Below are 25,608 nucleotides of genomic sequence, written 5' to 3'. Positions count from 1 at the left end.
GTTATAGATCTACCAAAACAGAATAATTTATCAATCAATCAATGATTTTAAAAACTGTAATTTTAACTCTTGAAATCCTTCTCCTCATCCCCAAAGGTGCCCTGGTTTAGATGATAAGAAAACCACTGTAAGTTTGAGTAAGAAAACCACTATAAGGACTAATTCTACCATGCCTTGATCCTCTTTGTGACATAACTACAAGAAGCCAATGATTATCAAGGCATTTCTCACCATCTGGATTCTCCAGCCTCACAGAGCAATGTTCTTTCCCTCATATGACCTGACCCTTCCACTGGGCCTCCTGAAATTCATGGTCAGGCACCAGAAAAATCTCTACATCCTCAGCTTTTTTCCCCAACATTTCTTCTGAGAACACTGCTTCCTCTTCAGCCCTCTTAAAAGGTGGCTGATTTCTCTTCTACATTCCTGTGGGGCCTGTTGATGGGCCCTCCTTGTATTTTATTACCACTTCCATTCTATTGCTACAAACTACTCGTAAAAAAAAAAAAAAAAAGGACAAAAAAACTATCAAAACCCTAAAGAGAAATTTCCCATGTTCCCTAAGGATTTTTAGCACAAGGCTCATTGTCATTCTCTAACACTATTCCTATCATAATTCTTAGTATTTTCAGTATCCATGTAGACAAAACTATATACCAAACCTTGTCCTCCACCTCATCCCCAAACTCTCATGGTCATAGCATAGATTTTTTTCTTTATCAATACTGCAACTGCTTCATAATTTCAATTTCAATTATCCTAATCACTTATCTTTTCACCTTAGACCCTTAGTATCCTAACTTCAACAATTTTTTTATTTCTATTAGGATCTACAGTCTATTGAAACTACTTCCTCACTATCTCTCACTCCCTTCAAATTCTCACATCCCTCCTAATCTGGCTTAGATTCCAATCTGTCCTTAAAATCACTCCTTTGCCTCATCCTCAAACTCTCTGGTCCTCTTTCACTGTGTCATACTTACCTAGCAAAATCCCAACCCTGGTTAAATCCAACTCTATGCCTATTAATAAGTTTGCACTTGGGACACCTGGGTGGCTCAGTTGGTTAAGCGTGTGCCCTTGGCTCAAGTCATGATCCTGGGGTCCTGGAATCAAGCCCCACTGTCAGGCTCCCAGCTCAGCGGGGAGCCTGCTCCTACCTCTCCCTCTGCCCTTACCCTGCTTGTGCTGTCTCCCGGTCTCTCTCTCAAATAAATAAATAAAATCTTAAAAAAAAAAGTAAGTTTGCACTTGCAGAGCTAAACATGGCTAGAGAAAAACACCTAACTGGGTTGTCTGGTCTCACTTTAAATTCATGATCACAAACCTAAAGTAGGCCTTTAGTGCTGCCCAATATTCCAACTAATATTTCCCTAGGCCTTTCAGCTTCCCCTCTCTTCTAATCATCTACGTTCTCCCTATCCCACCTACATGCTCCTTCCCTCCACTTGTGAATTTGACCATGCTCCTATCTTTGGCCACTGTCTCCCCCTTGTGCACTATACTGTTGCCCCTCTCACCTACTGAAGGCCATCAGTCCAGCAATTCTCCCTCTTTCTATTCTAACATCAACTTATCCCTCTCTGTTGGATCATCCCCACTCACACATATACTGTTATCTCTCACCTTAAAACAAAGACCTTCCCTGACTTCACATTCCTATCCAACTACCCCTACTCTTAGCGTGTCATCCTCACTAACTCCAATTCCTTCCTTCCATTCTCTTGAATCCACTGCGACAAGGTTTTCATTCTTACCACTCCATAAAAAAAGCTCAAGATCATCCAGTGCCTCCACATCACTAAATCTAATGGTGGATTCTCAGTCCTCAACTTGACCCACCAGCATTTGACATAGTTTATTATTTCCTTCTCCTTAAAATGCTTATATTTCATTTGCCTTCTAGACATCATTCTTGTCTCTTGATTTTCTACTTTTCTAGTCACCTTTTCTTAGTCTCCTTAGCTGGATCTTCCTAACTTGGTCTCTAAATATTTTGGAGTGTCCCAGGGCTTAGCCCTTGAACCTTTTTTTTTTACATTTACTCCTTCCCTAGGTGATTTCATCTAAGTTCATAGCATTAAATATCTACTTATTGACAACTTCCACATTTAGATTTCCAGCCAGGACCTCAATCCTGACCTGCAGTAGGCATCAGCAAAAGATATAGTTTTCTAGGGTGCCGGGGTGGCTCAGTCGGTTAAGCATCTGCCTTCGGCTCAAGTCATGATCCCAGGGTCCTGGGATCGAGCCCCACATCAGGCTCCCTGCTCAGTGGGGAGTCTGCTTCTCCCTCTCCCTGTGCCTGCCACTCCGCCTGCTTGTGCTCTCTCTCTCTCTCACACACTCTCTCTCAAATAAATAAATAAAATATTTTTTTAAAAAGATATAGATTTCTGTCTTTAGCTTACATTTCTTCTCTTAGCTTTCAACCCATTTATTCAACTGTCTACATCTCTAGTTGATCTCAAAGAAATATTCCAAATGCCCAAATGTAAACTCATAATCTCCACCCTCATTCTACCTCTGAAATAAGCTCCTCTCCAAGCATTTCAGGTATCTGTGAATGGCACCATCATTTCCCCAAATGTAACATCCAGAAATACAGATACCTACCTCCCTCTCCTTCGTCTTTAATGTCTGGTCCATCCTACTGATTCTACCTTTTAAGTATTTCCTGAATGTATCCTTTTTTCCATACACATCTTCTCTAGTCCAAGCTTCTATCACACTCCACCAGATTAATACAGATACCCAGTCTTTCTGCATCCACTTCTACTTCTCCAATTCATCCTCCATGTACTTCTCAAAAACAAGAATCTGATCCCATCTCTCTGCTTCTAATTTTTAATACATTCCTACTGCTTTTAGAATAAAAACAAGATTCCTTAATAAAGCCCAGAAGGTCCTGGATAGGATGCCCACCTTCACAGATTCATCTCTCATCAGCATCTGTATCACACTCTACATTTTGGCATCACTAGCTTTCTTTCAGTCCTTTGAGCATGGTCCCTACCCCCACTGGAATTTGCAGTGTTCCCTCTGTCTGGATATCACCACCACAACCTCACTGCCATCACCACCCCATCTCTTTTTACTCCCTAATGTCTCCTCAATGTTCAGATCTCACCTCAAGAAACAATGCCTTAGAGAAACCTTCCCTGCCTCCTCAAGCTATATCAACTTCCCTTCAAATATGCTTATCACTGCACCTATCACTTACTATTTCTAAACATACATTTACTTTTGTGATTATTTTGTGCTCAATATCTGTCAATTTAAAAAGACTTTAAGGTCAATTAAGGAATAGATTGTGCTTTGTACATACTGTATCTCTAGCCTCCACCAGACTTGGCAGGCAAATATTTTTTCAATGATTGAATCAACACAGGAGTGACAGTGGAAGCCACACAACTGGATAGTACTGCAGAGGAATGGGACTTAAAAAGATAAAAGAGACCAGGGTTCTGGGAAAATATCACAATTTAGCAATCAAGGAGAGGAACTAAGTTGGAGAAAAAAGCTGTCAAAAGGGGGGATGGGGTAACTGAGCGATGGACATTAAGGAGGGCACATGAGCACTGGGTATTATATAAGATTGATGAATCACTGACCTCGACCTCTGAAGCTAATAATACATTATACGTTAATTTAAAAAATAAATTTTTTAAAAATCAAAAGGTTAAAAACAACAATGAAAAAACAAAACAGCATCACAAAAGCCAAGGAAAGAAAGATACAACACCAAAAAAGATAGAATGGGCCACTGAATTTGACAGGTAGGCAGCTAGTGATCTGACAAAATAATAATGTGGGACACAGAGAGGAAGTCAACAAAAGGAAGATATGAGGGAAAGGTCACGTTTTTCCAACTCCTCTGGAAGTAAGATTTTACACTTGCTAACTTTTTCGAGATACGAAAACTACAATGTTGGTCCGAATCGAACAATAAATCTAAGGAAAATATATGTGCCATTTTAGATTTCAGCCTTATTTCTCTCTATCTGGGTGAGTCATTTTAGACTGACTACTTTTCTGACATATAACAACAAAAGTTCTAATACACCCGAAACGTTCTTTTTGTTTTTCAAAGCACCTTACCTCCCCAAATCATCAAAGCAGACGTCTGTATGTCCCTCTGTATGTCCAAATCTCATCGGCTTCTGTATGGCAGGCATCTTTTCTTCTACCTACCTAAAAATGTTTTATAAAAGCTACTATTATTTCAAAAGGTGAGGAAAGACGGTGGCTGATGGAGAAGGGAAGTTAGTCTCCCGGCGGCCCCTTTCCCCCACCCGAGTGGCACAAACAAGATATAGTAGAGGGTCTGTCAGACAATACCCGGGAAAAGGGCACGCTTCTCTTCGGTGCGCGACACGGCCACCGGCAGCGTGAAGGAGTACTCACCAACGGGACCGACCTCCGCCACCGAGGAAAGGCGCGTAGCAAGCGTCGGCGCAGGTCCGCTTCCCGCGCTCAGGCGTGCTCGCTACACTGCGCCTGCGCCCGCTCGCCCACGCCCAGCGCCCGGCCGGACCGAAGTCGCCGGATGGTGGCGTCAGCTGCGCGCCGACTGCCAGGGAAAAAGCCGGTTGCTGGGAGAGTGAGGAAGAAAGGGAGGGTGCCGAACACGGAAGTGATGGCAGCGCCTTGGGAGCAGGTGGAGGCGGTGACCGCAACGTGTGAGACAGGAACTCAACGCCGACGGGTGGGGGCTTGCAGAAAGGCGTCCGCCTTTTAGGATCTACACGAGGTGCAGGAGTGGCTGGGCCTCCCTTCTCCACCTTAGCGAGCACTCAGAGTGATGGCGATGGTGATGGCGGCAGTTACTCGGACAGCCCCAGTTAAGCTGCGCTCTGAGAGGTGAGTGGGGGAAGGGTGGTTGCTGCCCGGCCTTGCCGACTGGGGTCTGCTATCACTTTCCAGGCTCTCCTAACATGCAACCATATCCGAGTGCCTGACCGTGACCAGTTCCTCCTTGGGGCCCGGTTAGAGAATGAGTCTTTGAGCATCTTCTCTCGAGGAGAGCGAGACCCTTCCCAAACCTTTAATCTTGGCATCCTTCGTGCCCTCACCTTGTCGTTTCTATAGAGATGAAGGAGAGAAGACTTTAATCTCAGTTCTCAGTTCCTAGTGGTATGGCCTGTACATTAATGCTTATTTGGGGGGGACTCTACATATATTCCTTAAGAAGAAAGTAACTTGGATTTCCCCGTTCAGACCCCACCTAAAATTCACTGAACTGCATATTTAGAGCTAAAAGAAGAGCCAGAACTAAAGTATATTGTTGAATAGTTCGCTTCTTACAATCTGAGCGAAGGTCTTGGCCATTAAGTTTATGCTTTGATTGTGTCCCCGTGTTCTCCCATGTTGGCAGAACGGTCTGATGAATACCTTCACAGTTACGTATTTTTGTTGTACCCACTTCTAGTCTGTATCAGACATAAGTGAGACGTTTTTCTGGTGTAGACATTTCCCCATTGTTTTTCAGTCTAGTTCCATTGTGAAAAGTTGCACAGTTACACAAACGGTGCTATTGTTCTTACTGTCTTGGCGTTCTGTGAAGGTTGTTTTGAGTACTAGGGTTCCAAATAGGCTTCCTAGATACTTAAGTTTGGTATATTAATGAAGAGGAAGAGTGATTGGCTGAAAATGAACTTGGGATTTGTGGAAAAATAGCCAAACTATTGTGGATTTCCCATAACAACAAAAGATACCTGAGATGACTCTTTCTGAGTGACTTTATTTGGAGATCATTCGTTAATTTTTAGATAGACTGATGTGTAATTTTTTTATCCAAGTAAATATCACTGGATAGACTATGGGATTGAAGATGAACTCTGTTAATATTCGTCTCTGCATTGAATATATCTTGATGAGATTTCAAGGTAGTGCTATTCAGAGCTCAGCATAAGAAGAATCTGTAAATTGGAATAAGAGTTATAAGTATAAAATGCCCTATGACATCTATAAACCCTGTGACTTTAAAACTATGAATGGTGTCTGTATTTCTCTCCCTTCACTCTCCCTAGCAATCAAGCCATTTGATCCATAGGTTAAAGAAAAATTTCCTTTAGGGTGCCTGGGTGGCTGTTGGTTGAGCGACTGCCTTCGGCTCAGGTCATGATCCTGGAGTCCTGGGATGGAGTCTCGCATCGGGTTCCCTGCTCAGCGGGGAGTCTGCTTCTCCCTCTGACCCTCCCCCCTCCAATGTGCTCTCTCTCTCTCTCATTCTCGCTCTCTCAAATGATGAATAAATAAAAAAATAAAAATCTTTAAAAAAAAAAAAAAGAAAAATTTCCTTTACAAATTTCAGATGTATGGAAAGAGCTTAGGCCTTAGAGTTGAACAGCCCCAGGTTTTAATTTTCGCTCTGACAGTTACTCACTGTATGGCCTTGAATATGCTTTACTTTTTCTGATGTCAGATTCCTTATTTCTAAAATGGAGATACCTACTTCCATCGATTGTTGGTTTTAGTGTATAGGAGATACTCATGGATGTATAAAATTAATTGTTACTAATGTCTGGTGTTATTAACAGAGTACTTTGGGTGGGTACTTAGCGCTTTTATTTAAAATAGAGTTTGTTTTGTTTAAATCATTATCCTGTAAAATTTTTCAAGTATTACTTTTGCTAGTATTGCATTTCTCTTTCAGTCAAATGCCAACAAATTTTTATGTCAATGAGTTCATGGTCTTGATGGAAACAGACATTCAAACAACATGTACAAGACAGTGTGGTAATGAAATGCATGTAACTTAAATGTTAGCAAAATTGTGTGGTTATTTAGGATAATGTAGCCTTAAAAAAAATCCATTGTAGCTGTCACTGATCTGGCTGTCAAAATTTTCCAAATGGATTTATTTATCATTAACAGTGCATGTCTCATAGGAGTGGGTAGCTGAATGAACTCACCGAAAATGACACCAAGGTCACAGTTTAAACTGCTGTGGAGATTAGTTAGCTTTGCTCTGTTGCAACCATTTATAGGACCCTTACGCTCACAAATATTGTTCTCAAGGGCAAGAGGGTGAGAAAACATGAATATATTACCATTCTGCTGATGGCAATGACTATTATCTACATCATATACTCTTAGAGACTCAGTTTATTTAAGAAGCATATCAGTATTGCCTTATGGAAGGGGTTTAAAACATGCCTTTTCAATAAAATATGTAGTTGATGTAAAAATCACTAATTATGTGAAAGGTAAGGCTGGAAGAGAGTGTTAAAATAACTGAGGCGAGGGACATCTGGGTGGCTCAGTCGATTAAGCATTCAACTCTTGATTTCGTCTCAGGTCATGATCTCAGGGGGGTCATGAGATTGAGCCCCAAGTGGGCTCCATGCTGGGCATGGAGCCTGCTTAAGATTCTCTCTTTCCCTCTGCACCCCCCCACCCCATCTCTCTCACACATGTATGTTCTCTCTCTCTAAAAAAAATAAAAATAAAAAATAACTGAGGAGAACAGAGTATTGAAGAAAATAATATCAAAGGCAGTTTAGACATCTGAAGATTTGTGTATCTCTGAAGGTGTCCTGAAACTTGCCAGCCTATTTAATTTATTTTTGGAGTAAATAATACTTGCATATGTATAAACTTCCTGAGGTATAAAAGGCAATACAGTAAAAGTTCTGTTCCCAGCTATCCAGTTCTTGTGGCTAAAGACAGCCACAGTATTTGATTTTGTTGTTACATGGATAGTGGATCCTTACACAGCAAGACAGATATAATCACTCTTTTATTGATGACGAAACCAAGACTCAGAGAGGTTATAGTTTGTCCAAAGTCACACTCCTACCGAATGTCAAAACGAAAATTAGAGCACACAGGTCTTTTACCTTCTGATTCAAGATAGTCTACCATACTGCCCACTCCATATCATAACTGTTGCCATAAAACTTAGAATTTAGTAAAACACATCAGGACATAAAAACATTTTATTTAAGTCTAGAGTCACCTTAATACTAGTTTGTTAAAACTTGTACTAGTAAAACTTGTCACCCAAGCTTAAATATAAGAATATGTAATTATTATAAAGCAATGGAAAGAATAATTTATAGTAAGTTAGAAAAAACTTTGCCTACTCTTTCTGTTGAAATCTATGTATTTACTAAGTTAGCTTGCAAGAAACTACATTTTTTAATAATTAAAGGTTTGGTTATTTACATCCATAATATTTTTAAAAAATTTAAATTTTTTTAACTTTTTAAAAAAAGTGTTTAATATCAGGAGGAATATAAGATGCTTTATGATACTTCAGAAATGCTGAAGCCTCCTCAGCCTCAGATTTTCAAGCCTTATATGTGGCCTTTGTTTCCTCTTGTTCCTTTTTTTTTTTTAATTTTGCCACTTTTCCATGTCTCATTTTTAGAAATTAATTTCTACATGAAAAGTTCTGGGTACTACTAGAAGGTAGCTAATACGCATTTTCATTAATCTCAGTGTATGCTATTTTCATACATCTTAATCCTGGTAGCAAAAACATCAGGCCGCTGGAATTATCCAGATTTTACAATGTGAAAACTGAAGCTAAATGAGATTTTTAAATCAGGTGATATAATTAGTATGTGACAAAGTCTGGATTTTAGCCCATGTTTGATGATTTAGCCCTTCATGCTATTTCATCGGCACCATGCTTCATTTTTAAATATAATGGAGTGAAAAACTGTAGATTGTTAATTTTTTATAGATGTTTAAAACATTAAAATTTTCTCTTTAGACTAAATTACTCTTACAGGAAAAAAGACTGCAAGGAAATGAGCCAAAATGTCTAAATTGACTGCCTTTAGGTAATTGAAGTATAGTTTTTTTTCCTCCCTTTTAAACTTTTCTGAATGTTCCATATATTTTATGCTGAGCATATATAGTTTTTATAATTACAAAATTATAAATCGGAAAGAAAAAATACATCTGTTTAATCCAGGTTATTCCCTAAAGAGTTACAATCATATATCTTAAATATTCTGGTTTCTAAGATTCTTTTAAGGTCCTTCCACTTTTAAAACCCCAGGTACTGCCAGCTTTTAGTTTTCTGTTCTGTCTTCACTCTAGATTAACCTTCTTCAGTGACAGGTTCCTGGACATTTCTCTCTGGCATGCTCAGGGAATGTATAATCATTTAAATATTAGCCCAAGTTAATATTTCCCCTAAAATTTGCTCCAAAATTATTTGTGTGAGCTAAGTACAGGAAACTATGGCTTAAGCAGACTTCTTAACTGAAGGACCTCTCAGAACCTTTTGCTAAATATACATGGTAATATTTAATAGGGGAAGCCATTCCTAAACTTGTTTAACAAGGAAACCCCATCTCTCTAGAATGTGTATTAATGTCTTTTAGAACTAGTGTCCACGAAAGTACAGACTGGGAGACACTGGCATAAACAAGCAATAATTGGGAAAGTAAGTGGAGAGTGTGGGGAGGAGGAGGATGTAGTGGTACTAATCAGTAATTCGTTTTGTTTATTAATCCATTTAAGTCCCATGAGCCCTGACTTGGTAGCATGAAAATGGCAGACACTAAAATATTTACTGGAAGGGGGGCTCCTGGGTGGCTCAGTCATTAAGCGTCTGCCTTCAGCTCAGGTCCCGATCCCAGAGTGCTGGGATCGAGCCCCACATCAGGTGCTCTGCTCAGCGGGAAGCCTGCTTCTCCCTCTCCACTCCCCTTGCTTGTGTTCCCTCTCTCGCTGTCTCTCTCTGTCAAATAAATAAATAAAATCTTTAAAAAAATAAAATAAAATAAAATATTTACTAGAAAATGAACCTGTATTGCTCTTGTAATGAGAAAAAACAAAAAAACATTTTTTTATTTCAGAGATTTTTTTCATATGAACAAACCTGGTTTTCGTTATTTTTCCTTAACATTTCAAGGAGTTCGTATGTCATCTACTATCCAGTATATTCCATTTGTGGGCCCTAAATGTTTCCACAGAATCCTCCTCAAGTATCAAACTATGATCATATATTAAGGACTATGACCCACAGAATCAAATTCAAATATCACAGCCTATGATCAGAATGCTTTCAGGGAGTTTTGGGACACATAATGGCAGGTAAACTTTGGAGTTGTGGATTTGGTCAGGAAATTCCCAGACCTGAATTACTATCAGAGTAATTATTTATAAATTCTTTATGTAGTGTAATAAATAATTATTTTAGGATCAAATTTATTTTAATTTAGTATTTACATGAATTCTGGTCTTAGATATCATCAGCATTATAGATAAAGTAGTTGTTCAGTGAATAATTAATATATACAACAGTACTCTGGTAGCCAACGTCACAGAGAATACAATGAATTTTTCAGGTAGATGAAGTTTAACCCTTTAATTATTGGCTTTTTTTTTTTTTTTTTTTAAGTATAGATTTAAAGTCGACTCCATCCCAGTATGGGGCTTAAACTCACGACCCTGAGATTGAGAGTTGCATGCTCTACCCACTGAGCCAGCCAGCCAGGCATCCCTAATTATTGGCTTTTTAACAATTTTCTGTAGAAATCTTGAATTAAAATCACCTACCTGTCCTTATTCAACAGAAGTAATTAAATGTTATTTAAATCTTTGTTGGTAGAATGGCTATGTTGGATATTAATTCTTGCTCACTGTCCTTGTAGTAGAATCTGGGATCAAATGACTACTGGGAATCTGGGAACTTGCTTTCTTGACAATGGCTTTTATATAAATTTGCTTTTTAGATATTTGCCTCTTCCTCATTAAGAAATAATTTTTTTAAAAGATGTCACTGTGTACTCCCCAGAGCAATGTAATTTAGCTGCCTTCATAAAAAATTAATTATTGAATCAAGAGCCAAAGCAGCCTTCTCCCAAGTGATTTTTTCACCATCTTAAAAAAAAAAAGCTTTGCAGTTACCAACAAAGATCTTTGATTTGTCAGCACCTTTTAAATTATGATCTTTGATTTCTATAATACATAAAAAAATGGTAGTAAAGCCACTTTCTTATCACTGTGTATCTCCTCTGCCTCATTTATACAAAGTTTGTAAAATTCCAAGAACTAATGATAGGCTGTTTGAAAGGATTCATTCAGATTCAGAACCCAACACTTTTTTTTACATTTAGATTTTACCTCTATAGGCAAGACACAAAAGCACTTTTCTAAAACTCATCTTTAGTCTTTAAAAATAGAAAAATAAAAATTTTGTTCTCACTAAAAATTAATGTTATTTTTATTGAGAACAGTGTGATTGAATTTTTTTATTTTTAAGAATTTTAAGGTTTGGGGCACCTGGATGGCTCAGTCAGTTAACCTCAAGTGTCTGACTCTTGATTTCATCTCACATCATGATCTCAGGGTCATGAGATTGAGCCCCATGTCAGACTCCACACTGGGCGTGGAGCCTGCTTAAGTTTCTCTCTCTCCCCCTCCCTCTGCTCTGTTCCCCACCCTTTGCATGCACTCTCTCAAAAAAAAAAAAAAGATTTTTAAGATTTAATGAAACTTGTGGAGGAGATTAGAAAATTATTTTTCCATGTGTCTAAGTGTAAAGATGTGAGAGTTTATACATATGATGCATTTTTATCATTTTTGTAAAGAAATCATGTAATAGTGAAGGAAATTCTGAATATCCTTTTTCTAAAAAGATGTCTCTGTAGCACAGATTTTTTTAAGCAATTACTTTCTTCATAACTAAGATGTTACCTATACCACAAAGTGACCAGTTAAATGTTTTGTTTTGCCTTTCTTTTTTAATATATCTGCTAAATAGCTTCTGAGAGCCACCTATCCCAGGAAAGATCATCAATTTTAGAACACCTTAAATTTCAACAACTTAAAAAAATAAAAAAGAAGAAGGTAGCAGGAGGGGAAGAATGAAGGGGGAGAAATCGGAGGGGTAGACGAACCATGAGAGACGATGGACTCTGAAAAACAAACTGAGGGTTCTAGAGGGGAGGGGGTGGGAGGATGGGTTAGCCTGGTGGTGGGTATTGAGGAGGGCACATTCTGCATGGAGTACTGGGTGTTACGCACAAACAATGAATCATGGAACACTACATCTAAAACTAATGATGTAATGTATGGGGATTAACGTAACAATAAAAAAATTAAAAAATTTTTTTTCAACAACTTCAGTACCTTGCTCTGAAGTAACTAGCAAACCTAATATGTTATAAAATTTCTAGGATTGTGTCTATTTACAAAGTATTCTTAAGATTCTATTATTTAAGGTAATATAATCCACAAATCTATTCTGGCAACATGGAAGCAGGTGCAGTCCACTAAAGGTAAACAAAGAAATGGAGAGGGCTGCCATCAGGTCCTCAGCTTTTTGGAACTCTCACTCTTCCTTCAGGAACAGAACCCCATCCAACAAGTAACTATTTGACAATGAGTGATGGGAAAATTGCTAACCATATAATCAATATTAATGAATTTTAATTTTTCTAATGTTTATACAAATATAAGTAGAAGTTAAATTTTCTTACTACTTTAAAGACTACAACATTAAATGACATTTTGGGCCATATGTTGATATGGTATGTTTTACCAAATCAGTTTTTTGCCATAATTTATAAAAGTGGGAGGGACTTCTGAAGCATGGACTCAGTTTTCTAGCAGAGGAGCTATGTGAAATTTATAGAAGGCTATTATTCTGAGATACATAGAAACCTAAGTCAAGATTTTCTGTGCATTAACTCTTTAAGTACAAGTAAATGTATGGAAGATTCATCTAGGGCTATGGTATGTCACTTTATTTTATGGACACCTGCAGCATTAGCACATGTAAGAACAGTTAACCAAAAATCCAGAGATACTTAACTGATTAGTACCTGTTATATACAAGTTGGTAAGCCTTGCCAAAGTAAATCTGTTATGTTGGCATGTTAGCTTATATAGAATAAGGCTGGAAATTAGTTCTCTAGGGGAAAATGTCAAATTGTTCTCTAGCTTCATGTTCTCTTAAGTTCCAGCTGTATCTGGCATATTGATCTTTTTTCACTGAAACATGTTATTCTCCTAAAAATTAAAACTTTTTAGTTAGAATTGGACTAGAGACAGAAGTATTCTGTGATGTCGTCATTATAAACTACTTCTTTTTTTTTTTTTTCAAGATTTATTTATTTGAGAGAGAGAACAAGTGGGAGGGGCAGGGAGAGAGGGAGAGAGAATCTCAAGCAGACACCGCGATGAGTGCAGAGCTGGACGTGAAGCTGGGATCAGGACCTGAGTGGAAAATAAGAGTTGGACACTCCGATGACTGCATCACCCAGGCGCCCCATGAATAATTTCTATTAAACTGGCATATGTGCTTTAATAAAACAATATATCTGATATCTGCTTTTTTAAAAGAACATTTATTGATTACTTAATACGTTTAGGATCTGAGCTGAGTACTTTACACACATTATTTCATTTAATCCCCAGCAGCTGAATGAAATAGATAGCATCAATATCTCTACAGATTAAAAACACTGAGAGGTTTCAAGTCCTATGGCTAGTATAAAATAAACTGGACTCAAACCATACTAGTGGCCACCATTACTGTGCTGTGGAACTGCGTTCTTGTCATATATATGCATAGAGATATGAAAATGTTAAAATGGTTACTGCTGAAGGGTAGGATTATGGACAGTTTTTGGGTTGTTTTTTTTTTCATAATTTTAAGCTTGGTTTGAATTAATGATGATGAGTATGAATTACTATTATTTATGTTCGTCAAAATGATACATGCACCCAGGTTAAAAATTAAGTTGAAAGCTTAGATAAGATAAATGCTACAGTCCTACCCATTCCAAAGGCATCTACTTTCAATCTTTTAACTGTTTTTCTGATATTTACCTTTATATTCCTAAATCATATGCTGATACTTCTTTCTTGATTCATCAATTATGAGACGTTATCACTTGACTTCCTTTTATGATAGATAAGGATTTAACTCTCCTTCCTTCCTATTTTCTTACTGCATTTATATCACAGTTTTGATGAATATGTAAATGATATTTTCACTGCTGAGCCAGGTATTTTACAACTCTGTTTTCTTTCTTGTATAACTCTTGAATTTTTGTGTGATTAATAATTACCTAATTCTTCCTCTGTTTGCATTCTTCTCAGTTGAATTTTCCAGAAGTCAGTTCTTTTTTTTTTCCTCAAGATCCTCCACCTTGGAACCTATGGCCTTGTGTGATTCTATGGACTAGATGCTCTGGATACCCTATTGTCTAGAGATTTTCCTTCTTCATCATCCTAAGAATTCACATTTCCTCTCTCCTGTGTTAAATATCTTATTTCCTGTGTTATGTCTTCTGTTGTGGGTGTACACTCTAATTTTAGAAGACTTTTCTTCCAATATGAGGTAAAATTATTGATGCTTTGCATATCTGAAAATTTATTTTATCCTCATTTGATTGATAATTTGGCTGGTTATCTCTTCAAAGTTGGAAACTAGTCTCTAGCTTCCAAAACTAGCCTCTAGGTTCCAGTGTTACTGTTGAGAAACCAGATGCCATTTATTTACAGTCCTTTGTGACTCTTTTCCCCTCAGGAAGACTGTTTTTTCATTTTTATATATTTTTTGGCTTGGACTTATTTGTTTATTTAATTGTAGTAAGAACACTTAACACGACATCTACCCTCTTAACTTTAGTATCTCCTCTTTATCTCTAGGATTCTAAAATTTTAGAATAATGTAGCTCAGTGTGTATTTTTCCCCCATTGTGCTGGGTACTCAGTGGACTCTTTCATTATGGAGGCTCATATCCTCTGGTTCTGGGATATTTTCTAATAGTTTCTTTTGTAATTCTCCCCCCCCCCGCCGCTTCATTTTGTTGTTATTTTCTGTGAAATGGCTGTATTGATCCTGTAGCTTTCTTACCTTTTCTAATTGGCCTTTTTTTTTTCCTATTTCCTATTATTTCCTCAGTTTATTCTCCAAACTTTCCTATTGAATATTTTATTTCTGTATTCATATTTTTAATTTACAAAACTTTCTTATTCTCTGATTGTCCCAAACTCCTCTTACTCATTCATAGGTTTAATATCTTCTCTTAACTTGGAAGAAATCAATTTTATTTTCTGCTCTTTTTGTGGTTATTGTTTTCTCTAAATTTTTTGTTTTAGCCTCTGTTGTTTATGTTAGAGGCTTTCCTCAAAAGTGATGACCTGTGACTATTCATTCATATTCTGGAGTGAATGAAGCACAACAATGCTGCCTGGCAGCTGTGTGTGAGTAGGTGGGACTTGTGGACTGGCAAGCTTGGGTGGCCTTCCAGGTTTGTTTGCTTTGTTTTGTTTTTTTGATTCCCTTATTTATTTTTAGAGAGAGAGTGTGTGTGTGTTGCGTGTGTGTGTGTGCACACGCACAGGGGAGGGGGGAAGAGGGAGAGGGAGAATCTCAAGCAGACTCCCCACTGAGCATGGAGCCTGGCGAGGGGCTTGATCTCACAACCCTGAGATCATGACCCGAGCCACAATCAAGAGTCCACTCTTGGATTGCTCAACCAACTGAGGCACCCAGGCACCTACCCCCACCCTCAGCTTTTTATTGACAGAGTCCCAGCTGTCAGCATTTAGAGGTCTTTTCTCTTTGGCCATTCTATTTCTTCAGCAAAGTATCTTTTTTTTTTTTTTAAGATTTTATTTATCTGGCAGAGAGAGACACAGCGAGAGAGGGAACACAAGCAAGGGGAGTGGGAGAGGGAGAAGCAGGCCTCCCACTTAGCAGGGAGCCCAATGTGGGGCTCGATCCCAGGACCCTGAGATCGTGACCTGAGCCAAAGGCAGACGCTTAACGACTGAGCCACCTTCAAAGTATCTTTTAGTCCCCTATTATAAGTCTGGCTGCTGGAGTTCTCGGAGTGGATGGAAGAAGGAAGTAGGAACTTTCATTCTGATTTTAGTCCCAAACCTCCCCTCTACCCTCTGTGATACCCAAAGTCCTGAGCCTGTCTAGTTCAGTTTCTCCAAATGATAAATATCCCGTCTCCTCTAAGTGTAGGAGTAAAAACTGGAGAGATCCTGTTGTACTTACGCATATTTTCAACCTACTTCATTTTCCACCCTGTTCTCCACCCACATTTCTGTATCATCTGGTGCCTCTGGGTCCTGGACTTTGCCTACTCTGTTGGTTTGCTTCTCATCCATGTCATCTGTGTGCCTAGTGTTACCTCCTCTCTGCTGCTGAATTATTTACTGCTCCTCCATTCATATTCTGTCCTCATATTTTGTGATTCAGGTTATAGACATCTGCTAGTCTCGTTGAAGATAAGATTTGTGTTTTTATTTCTCATTTTTTCCTTGTTTTAGGTTGACTTCTGAGAGGATAGAGCAAAAAGATTTTCATTTGGCCATTTCAAACCAAACAATTATTTTATAATCAGAAGAAAACAAAAAGCTATTCTCATTTTGAGGGGAAATGAAGTTATAAGACTAAGAAATTTAGTAATGGAAAGCAGCCGGTGTAGTAGCTAAAGGAAGCATTAGAATCACTAAAGGATTTTACAGGAGATTTGATTGAAGGCAAAGAGAACTTGAGAGAGAAAAACTGAAGCAGGCCCTGGTAAAGGCGGGAATGCCATCAAGAACAGAGATGGGGGGCGCCTGGGTGGCTCAGTTGGTTGGGCAACTGCTTTCGGCTCAGGTCATGATCCTGGAGTCCCGGGATCGAGTCCCACATCGGGCTCCCTTCTCAGCAGGGAGTCTGCTTCTCCCTCTGACCCTCCTCCCTCTCATGCTCTCTCTATCTCATTCTCTCTCTCAAATAAATAAAATCTAAAAAAACAAAAAACAAAAAACAGAGATGGGGAGCTTATCTTTGATAACAGAAGTGAAGGAAGAAATGGTAAAATGTAGAGGTAATAGGTAAGATGAGGGAGCTTATATCCAGTGGAGTAAAGTTGGTCATAGAGTTTAATAAACTGCTATTTTGATTTTTTTTTTGTAAATCACCAAGCATTTCAAATCTTATATATTTTTCACCACTGAATAAAAAAAGTAGAAACTATGTAGTATTAACGAAAAAGATCTGCTTGGGGCTCCTCTATTACTTTTTTATCTTGAAAAATATGTTAAAGTGTAAGCTCTTTTTTTTAAGATTTTATTTATTTATTTGACAGAGAGAGACAGCGAGAGAGGGAACACAAGCAGGGGGAGTGGGGGAGGGAGAAGCAGGCTTCCCGCCGAGCAGGGAGCCCGATGCTCGATCCCAGGATCCTGGGATCATGACCTGAGCCGAAGGCAGACGCTTAACGACTGAGCCACCCAGGTGCCCCAAAGTGTAAGCTCTTAATAACAAGTGTTTATTCTAATCAATGACTCTTCATCTTCTTCAGCTTACTTTGTTGCTTCTTGTTTATTTTTGCTCCGTGGAACTTAATCAACAAACAGCCAAAGCATACTGTTGAATAAAATTTTGGTATAATAAATGATGACGTATCTTCCAAAATCAGATTTAAAAATATTTTCCATATGGATTTTAAATGAGTATATACTAGTGAGGTCACTAAATCAAAATAATCTGTATAATCACCAGGTGCTATTCAGTGTTCAGAAATGGAGTATTTTCTTTGACAAGTCTGATTCATTAGTTCACACTTCTAAGTACTTGCCAATCATATTTGCTACTACAGATACTTGTTTCAAATCCTCTTGCTTTGAGAATGCATTCAAGTGGCTCTAAACATTTACTTGACTATTGGGATTATAATGTTCCTCTGACATACCAGAAACTTAATTGTAATCAGTATGCTAAGTGAGACTGATTTTCTCAGTCTCCAAATCCAAATTTCATTTGTAAAATATTTGAGATTATAGAATACTTACCCCAATTCTGGGCTTAAATCTTATTCCACCTAAGAATAGTTAGGCTAATCCCCTCTATACCAATCATTACTATTAGTCTTAATAAAATTCAGTATTTCACATTGTAAATTCTAATATATCCAGCCAATTTTATGGGAAAGTCATTGGCCTATAGAAATTTATCTGCTTGTTTCTCAGAAGTACCAAGAAAAACACAAAGGTGTATGTGTAAAGTAACAAATTTTTATCCGATTCCGCATTTTCTAAAAACTTCCTAGACTGATAGTGAAGTTGACCAATTACTGAAATAAGTTGACAAAACTGTATTGGGAATGCTTGCATGGCATTCCCATTGTTCAGTGGTGATTATTTGATTCTTTTTTAATTTTTTTTATTTATTTGACAGAGAGAGACACAGCAAGAGAGGGAACACAAGCAGGGGGAGTGGGAGAGGGAGAAGCAGGCTTTCCCGCTGAGCAGGGAGCCCGATGCGCGGGGCTCGATCCCAGGACCCTGGGATCATGACGCAAGCCGAAAGCAGACGTTTAACGACTGAGCCACCCAGGCGCCCCTGATTATTTGATTCTTAACAGCTTTTATAACTTAAAGTTCATATTTTCAGTCAATAGGAAAGCAAGGAGAGGGAAGTGAGGGAACTACAGGGTAGTGGTTCTCAAACACAAGTCATATATTTCTCACTGTCTCTTACAAACAATTCACGGACTGGTCTGCTGTGAAATAAAAATAAGGGTAGGAGAGATTGGCATGAGATATACCTCAAGACTAGAAATTGTTCATACAATTTTGAGCATACAGTTGGACTAAGAGAGGCGGCCTCACTTTTTCTAATCTACATTGAAAATTAGCTGTGGGAAAGGAACGCAGATTCTTTTTTTTTTTTTTTTTAAGATTTTATTTATTTATTTGACAGAGAGAGACAGAGAGAGAGGGAACACAAGCAGGGGGAGTGGGGGAGGGAGAAGCAGGCTTCCCGCCGAGCAGGGAGCCCAACGCGGGGCTCGATCCCAGGACCCTGGGATCATGACCTGAGCCGAAGGCAGACGCTTAACGACTGAGCCACCCAGACACCCCAGGAATGCAGATTCTTGACTCCCGGGCACTATGAAATTACTAGTATATGGTAAAGCAGATCATTTAAGTGAAAACAAAATATCTTGGAACTGTCTTCCAACATATCCAGTACTCTTATCTTGTTCCTGTACTAGTTGTGGTTTTTCATTTTATGTCTGATTGGGGTTTAATATAGAAACTACTGTATGCGAAGTAAATGACAGTTGGACACCTGGGTGGCTCAATTGGTTAAACGTCCGATTCTTGGTTTCAGCTCAAGTCATGATCTCAGGGTCATGAGATCAAGCCCTATTTGGGCTCAGTGCTCCGTGTGGAGTCTGCTTGAGATTCTCTCCCTCTCCCTCTGTCCCTCACGCCCCACCCCACCCCTGTGCACTTGCTTGCGCTGAGCATGGAGCCTGCTTGGGCTTCTCTCTCTCCCTCTCCCCCTCCCCCGCTCATGCGCTCACACTCTGTCTCAAAAAAAAAAGTGAATGACAAATGACTGCTGTTTTGTTTTTTTCCCTTTAGATATATCCAGAGAGTGCCCAGAAGAAACTTCCTGCTGGAAAAACTGAAAAAGCAGTATTTATAACACTGGAATTTGTGGATAATTTGTTAAAATGGCAGAAAATAGTGAAAGTATTAGCAAAAATGTAGATGTAAGGCCCAAAACTAGTCGAAGTAGAAGTGCTGACAGAAAGGACGGTTATGTGTGGAGTGGAAAGAAATTGTCTTGGTCAAAAAAGAGTGAAAGTTGTTCAGATGCTGAAACAGTGAATGCTGTAGAGAAAACTGAAGTTCCTTTAAGGAGCCAAGAAAGGAAGCACAGCTGTTCATCCATCGAGTTGGATTTAGATCATTCCTGTGGGCATAGATTTTTAGGCCGATCTCTTAAACAGAAACTGCAAGATGCTGTGGGGCAATGTTTTCCAATAAAGAATTGTAGTGGTCGGCACTCTTCGGGGCTTCCATCTAAAAGGAAAATTCATATCAGTGAACTCATGTTAGATAAGTGTCCTTTCCCACCTCGATCAGATTTAGCCTTTAGGTGGCATTTTATTAAACGACACACTGCTCCTATAAATCCCAAATCCAATGAATGGGTAAACACAGACTTGTCTCAGAGTGAATTGAGGGATGGTCAGCTAAAACAAAGAAGAAACGTGGAAGAAGAGGTAAACTGCTTCTCACATACCAATGTTCAGCCCTGTGTCATAACCACCAACAGCGCTTCATGTAGAGGTGGTCCTGTGACTGGCTCTGTGATGAACCTGGTTTCAAATAACAGTATAGAAGATAGTGATATGGATTCAGATGATGAAATTATAACACTTTGCACAAGTTCCAGGAAAAGAAACAAACCCAAATGGGAAATGGATGAAGAAATCCTGCAGTTGGAAACACCTCCTAAGTACCATACCCAGATTGATTATGTCCACTGTCTTGTACCAGACCTCCTTCAGATCAATAACAATCCATGTTACTGGGGAGTTATGGATAAATATGCAGCTGAAGCTCTACTAGAGGGAAAACCAGAGGGTACCTTTTTACTGCGAGACTCAGCACAGGAAGACTATTTATTCTCAGTTAGTTTTAGACGCTATAGTCGTTCTCTCCATGCTAGAATTGAACAGTGGAATCACAACTTTAGCTTTGATGCACATGATCCTTGTGTCTTCCATTCTCCTGACATTACTGGGCTCCTAGAACATTATAAAGACCCGAGTGCCTGTATGTTCTTCGAACCACTTTTATCCACTCCTTTAATTCGGACTTTCCCCTTTTCCTTGCAGCATATATGTAGAACAGTTATTTGTAACTGTACAACTTATGATGGCATTGATGCCCTTCCAATTCCTTCTTCTATGAAATTATATCTGAAGGAATATCACTATAAATCAAAAGTTAGAGTACTCAGGATTGATGCAACAGAACAATGCTAGGGAAAGTGTGGGAATATGGGAATGATTATATACATATTTTCATTTAATATTTTATTTTTCTTATGTCACTTTGAATTTTTCTACAAGGGCAGTTGAAATAAATCTCTGCCCTAAATTTTACTTCCAGATCAGTTTATTTTTCTTATGATATACTAATTGTTTAAAGTTACACACTAGGGGTTAATGAATATTTTTGACCAGGTGTTTGGTTTTTGTTTTTACCAAATAGATTGTATGCTTACTTAATTTTTTTTCTTAATTGTAATTCGCTTACAATCCAGGGATATTTGGAATTTGGTAGGCGTTGCAAACACAGTTAAATAATCTATATTTCATACTTTTCTTTCAAAATAATCTTACGTCCTTTCCTACATGTAAATTCCCTTGTTAACCTATGCCATTGGCATTCCTATACATAAAATATAGTTTCCCCATCCCCCTTTTCAGAGTTGTTTTAAAGTTCTTCAGTAAAGCTGAGTGTGTTGTAATTCACAATCCATACCAACGTATTGAGTTTTGTAACTTAATAAATAATAGGGATGTTAAAGGTAACAAAATGGTTTGAAATTAAACTTGAAGTATTTTCATTTTAAATACTAACTATAAAGCAGTATTAGTAAATTTGATTTATCTGATCAGGAAAAATCAAATGAGAACATGACTTTTTGGAGGTGAATTTATTTTCTACCCTGTGGCATGGTCATTTATTTTTTAATAGGTCTTTTGCTCAACCTAGATGAGTTGCTATCTTCAGGACAAATATTGTTCCTTTCTCACTGGAAGCTTTCAAAATAATGATAACACTATTATTAGTAAGTAGTAGTTACTAACATACTAAAGCAACTCTGGGGTTTTTCTGTTTTTACTTATGAATTGTTGCTTCTGATTAGCCTTTTCATAGAAACTCTGAGCCTGTTCTTTTGGGGAGATGCCACAGTTTTATAAACAGCCAAAAATTTCCATCGGTAACCAAAGAGGGACCTAAGTATTCATTATTTTAAAGTGAGCTTCACTAAACATTCAAGAAGTAAACATGGAGCTCAGTTTTTTGAAACTTAATATTGGTTTTGATTTTCGGGTTTCAAATAATTATTCCTATCTTCAGAATTAACATGTCTTTACTGTGGCGTCAAAAAAGGGAAAACATTTTGAGAGCTACATGGCTTATGCCATACTGAACAGTACTAGGCACTAGGAGTAATATTTTAAATTTGCTGTCTCAATACGGAAGCATTTTTAGAAACGTCATTATCCCAGTATAATAAAGGTAAATGGAGTGATATCCTATCTAACTCCCCTTTTTTAAAGAGTCAGCGCGTAATTTCCTAGACAGTCGTTTCTTCTGGTGAGCTGTCTAACCCTTTGTACAAATTGGCTTTTTTAATATCATAGTAGTTGATTTCTTGATGATAATTTAGGTCTAGTAGGAAGCTGCGTCCACCTGGACTGAAAGAAATTTGACTCAACTTTCCAAGTTAGAACAGATGTTTCTTAAGTATCATTGCTTTTATTTCCCTTTCCTGCAGTTCTGTTGTAAACATAAAGATGGAATTTTTCAGTAATAGCTTTAAAATAAATTTTTAGCAATTACAACAAAATTAAACCAAGAAAATCTCTTACCATTTTCTAGCATTTTTTTTCTCAGTGATCTCAAGATTGTCTTGGTTCCAGGTAGGGTAACTACTAATTATGGCACCTGTCTGTGGAGTAATGAGGCTCAGGATATCATTAACACCGATATCGGGATAAATATCTCTTCTAAAGATGATATTTTCCTTTTACAAAAGTAGAAAAGTCTCATACTACCTCATCTTTATTGTGACACTTTTGTAGATCACTGAGAAGGTTGTCTTATTTACCAATAAAACACTTCCTAAATATCCATTTTTGGTGAAAGAACATTAATAGTAAGACTCTACCCATGATTATAGTTTTTTATCAGATTTTGATAATGAGACTTTCTGTTTCTGTGAAACAATTATTGTTTTAAATAGTTTTCTTTTAAAAGTAACTTTTTATCAGTACAGAAAAACCTAAGGGATGACTAGCTAACAAATATTCTGTTAAAGAGTAATTTTATAAAGAAAAAATGAAATATAATTATGTTGTCTTTTATAATGGTACAAATTAATGTTTATATGAAAATCAAGATATAAGTAGCTTTTCATATATTCAAACTGGTTGCTTGTGATATATTTTCTCTGGCTTTCTTATTTTTTCAACTTCAAGGTATTAATAGCTGTTAACATTTTCAAAATACTGCCATACATATATCCTTGAACTAAATGATCTAATAAATGAGAGCAGGGAAGAGACTCATTTACTCTGAAATGGTTTGTATTTTTCCTTTGGTATTTGCTACAGTGAAAAGAAATCTGGAAAGTAGAAGTATAAAGACTTGAGAAGGGAATGGTTTACCATGAAGGAAAAAGGAAAGAGTAATAATAAATTTTTAAAACATTAAAGAATTGGAATTTAGAAAGGTTAATTCCTTTCTCTGACTTTGTGAGGATACATTTGGAAGAGCATTCAGTATTCACAAACTTATTTTTTAAATGTAAAATATGTAATTATTGGAATATATAACAAAAGTGACTAAGTCATGAGAGGAACATGAGGAAAGATACAAATATATCTAAATATAAATTTTGTAACTCTAAGTTTGTGGGCATTTGAAAAGTGTAAATTCCAGAGTTGAGAAAGCATCAGCATGGTGGAATTGTGTAGAGCTTATTGGTGAGAGAGGATGGAGCTAAAAGAAACAAGATAAAATATTAAAATTAAGAATTTAGGCATCACCTCAGGGAAGAGCCTTGACAGTGAAAGGGAACTACTTAACTGCTAATAGCTAGTCTGGACCAGACACTTAACTGCGCTTTGGGAATCATCCTGCACTAATCAGGAAATAAACTTGACTTTTCTATTTCTCAAGCTTTTCAGGACAACCCCACCACCACCACCATGCATCTTTTTTTTTTTTTTAAAGCTATAGCATCTTGATTCATACTCTTAATTCTTGAAATATTCTGAATGGGGTTTTTTAGGTTCCTTGAGCATTTTTGTATGAAGAATCCTATGTGATCTTTCTATAGCCATGCCATTCACTTAAATAATTCATAGAGAGAATGGTTTAATTTAAAGGAAGACCTAATAGGAAGAAGATTAAAGGAAGCTTTTAGTCAGCCTGTGGTTAGATTTATTGATTTGGTGAACAGAACTGTGTTCTTTCCTGAATTTAAGCTAATGGTCAAAGAATGGCTTTCAGTTAAAGTTGTGACTTATTATAAATAATATAAAGAATGTCTAAGTAATTAGAAATACTTTAAAAACTAGAGTAAATGTGGCCAATAGGACTCCTACAAATTCCATTTCCTTTTATAAGAAAAACACAAACCATTATTTATTCATGAGCCAAAGCCATTAAGAAGACAAATCAAGTGATCAGCTTCCTGTCTCTCTGAAGTTTGGATCATTTTATAGACCCACGTAATAGAGCGGTTTCTTCCTATGAAACAAAAACCTTGAAACCTAACTCTTATACTCTTAGTTTTCATTTAAAAACTTTTTTGTCACTTTTAGCTATAATGAGTCAAATAGGCTATATATATTGATTTTGGTGGAGTAAATCTCACAGGAAAGTAGACTTAATTATTTCTGGAGACAACACAGGGAGAATAATGTTTAAATGTAAAAAAAAAAACCCTGTGTGTTAAGTAATACCCAAATGAATAAAAGATTTTAAGTCAAGCAGACTATTGTTTCTATTTTGGAAAAAAATCTTTACAATTTTGGTCTTAACTGTAATCAGTTTTACATTTATTTTTATTTCTAAAGAATGAACGGAAAGCACAAAGGTTTTTTTTTTTTCTTTTTTTAATGACCTAGTAGAAATGAGCAATGCTGCAAGAGTCTGCCTATGCCATTCTAATATATTAAGTTATTCGACACAGTGGAAGTGACTTTTTAAATGGATTGGCTTCTAAGTAGAAGTGTAGACTAACGGATACAGCCCAATGGAAAGGGATTTGAGGCACATTAATCCTATTTCAAATAAAAGCAGAGTCTATTTTTTGTTTAATTTTTAATAGATTACTCAATCCTAAATCTTTATCTTCATCTCCTAGCATATAAAATGTAGAAAAATAATACCTGTCACAACTTCCTGAAGGTTAATTCATTTAAGAGATGACCCTTGGAGCATACTTGAAAATAATTTCTGTAATTTCTTGAAAATAACGTGATAGATTTTCAAAGTATCCCCTTAGTGGACCCTGCAAACTCACATTCACTTCTTATAGTCTGTAATAGGCTTTCTTGGCTTGATTTGACAATAGAGGTAACAGTACAATTTGGATTTATGGTTTAGACTCTGGAATTGGATGAACAATTGCAGTTTCCTCCTACCCTTAATAAGGTTTATGTAAAATTGATGTTTGCCTGTTATTTTAAAAGTTGATTATGTTTGCAGGAAGTGAAGATAATCACTTTTGCTGTGGTTATAATCAAATCTAAACTTTCAGACTTAGGAAAGTAAAACTCAAGGAGGTTTACTTAAATTACACTTACTTTGCTAGGATTGAATCAATTCTGTATAAGCCAAGTATGAACTTGATATATACTTGAATATACAAAGTTTAAGTAGTAACTTCACAAAACTGTTAGTACTCTCGTCAGTTGGGCTTGTATGATCCTCCCCTTACCCAAAAAGAAGTAGACTGTTTCCATTTTTATTTCTAATCCTGAAGTTGAATGTTTCTTCTTGGATGTGAGTTCAAATAAATTGATCTGAATAAATTTTCACTTCTTCTTAATTAAAAATTCGTATATAAAA

General features: G+C 37.2%; 2 protein-coding genes across 3 annotated transcripts in view; one reads left to right on the top strand and one right to left on the bottom strand.

Annotated features, from left to right (window-relative positions):
- WDHD1 (WD repeat and HMG-box DNA binding protein 1) overlaps nucleotides 1–4,488 on the bottom strand; it is a 59,327-nt gene extending 54,839 nt beyond the window's left edge. For both annotated transcript variants that reach the window (XM_034992291.1, XM_034992292.1), the window contains exons 1-2: nucleotides 4,408–4,488; nucleotides 4,102–4,194 (exon numbers count right to left, since the gene is read on the bottom strand). In XM_034992291.1, coding sequence (XP_034848182.1) covers nucleotides 4,102–4,178 — 77 coding nt within the window. In that variant the 5' untranslated portion in view covers nucleotides 4,179–4,194; nucleotides 4,408–4,488. The remainder of the gene's footprint in view (nucleotides 1–4,101; nucleotides 4,195–4,407) is intronic.
- A 93-nt stretch (nucleotides 4,489–4,581) lies between these two features.
- SOCS4 (suppressor of cytokine signaling 4) lies at nucleotides 4,582–25,608 on the top strand. Its single transcript, XM_034992248.1, has 2 exons — nucleotides 4,582–4,863; nucleotides 19,363–25,608. The coding sequence occupies exon 2, from the start codon at nucleotides 19,455–19,457 to the stop codon at nucleotides 20,775–20,777; it is 1,323 nt and encodes a 440-aa protein (XP_034848139.1). The 5' UTR covers nucleotides 4,582–4,863; nucleotides 19,363–19,454; the 3' UTR covers nucleotides 20,778–25,608.

This window comes from Mirounga leonina, unplaced genomic scaffold (assembly GCF_011800145.1).
Source record: "Mirounga leonina isolate KUSES-001 unplaced genomic scaffold, KU_Mleo_1.0 Mir_82, whole genome shotgun sequence".
Lineage (NCBI taxonomy): Eukaryota > Metazoa > Chordata > Mammalia > Carnivora > Phocidae > Mirounga > Mirounga leonina.
This window is presented reverse-complemented; position numbering and strand designations above follow the sequence as displayed.

Excerpts from the sequence above, each read along its gene's own strand:
- SOCS4 (XM_034992248.1), top strand. The coding sequence starts at position 19,455 with ATGGCAGAAAATAGTGAAAGTATTAGCAAAAATGTAGATGTAAGGCCC.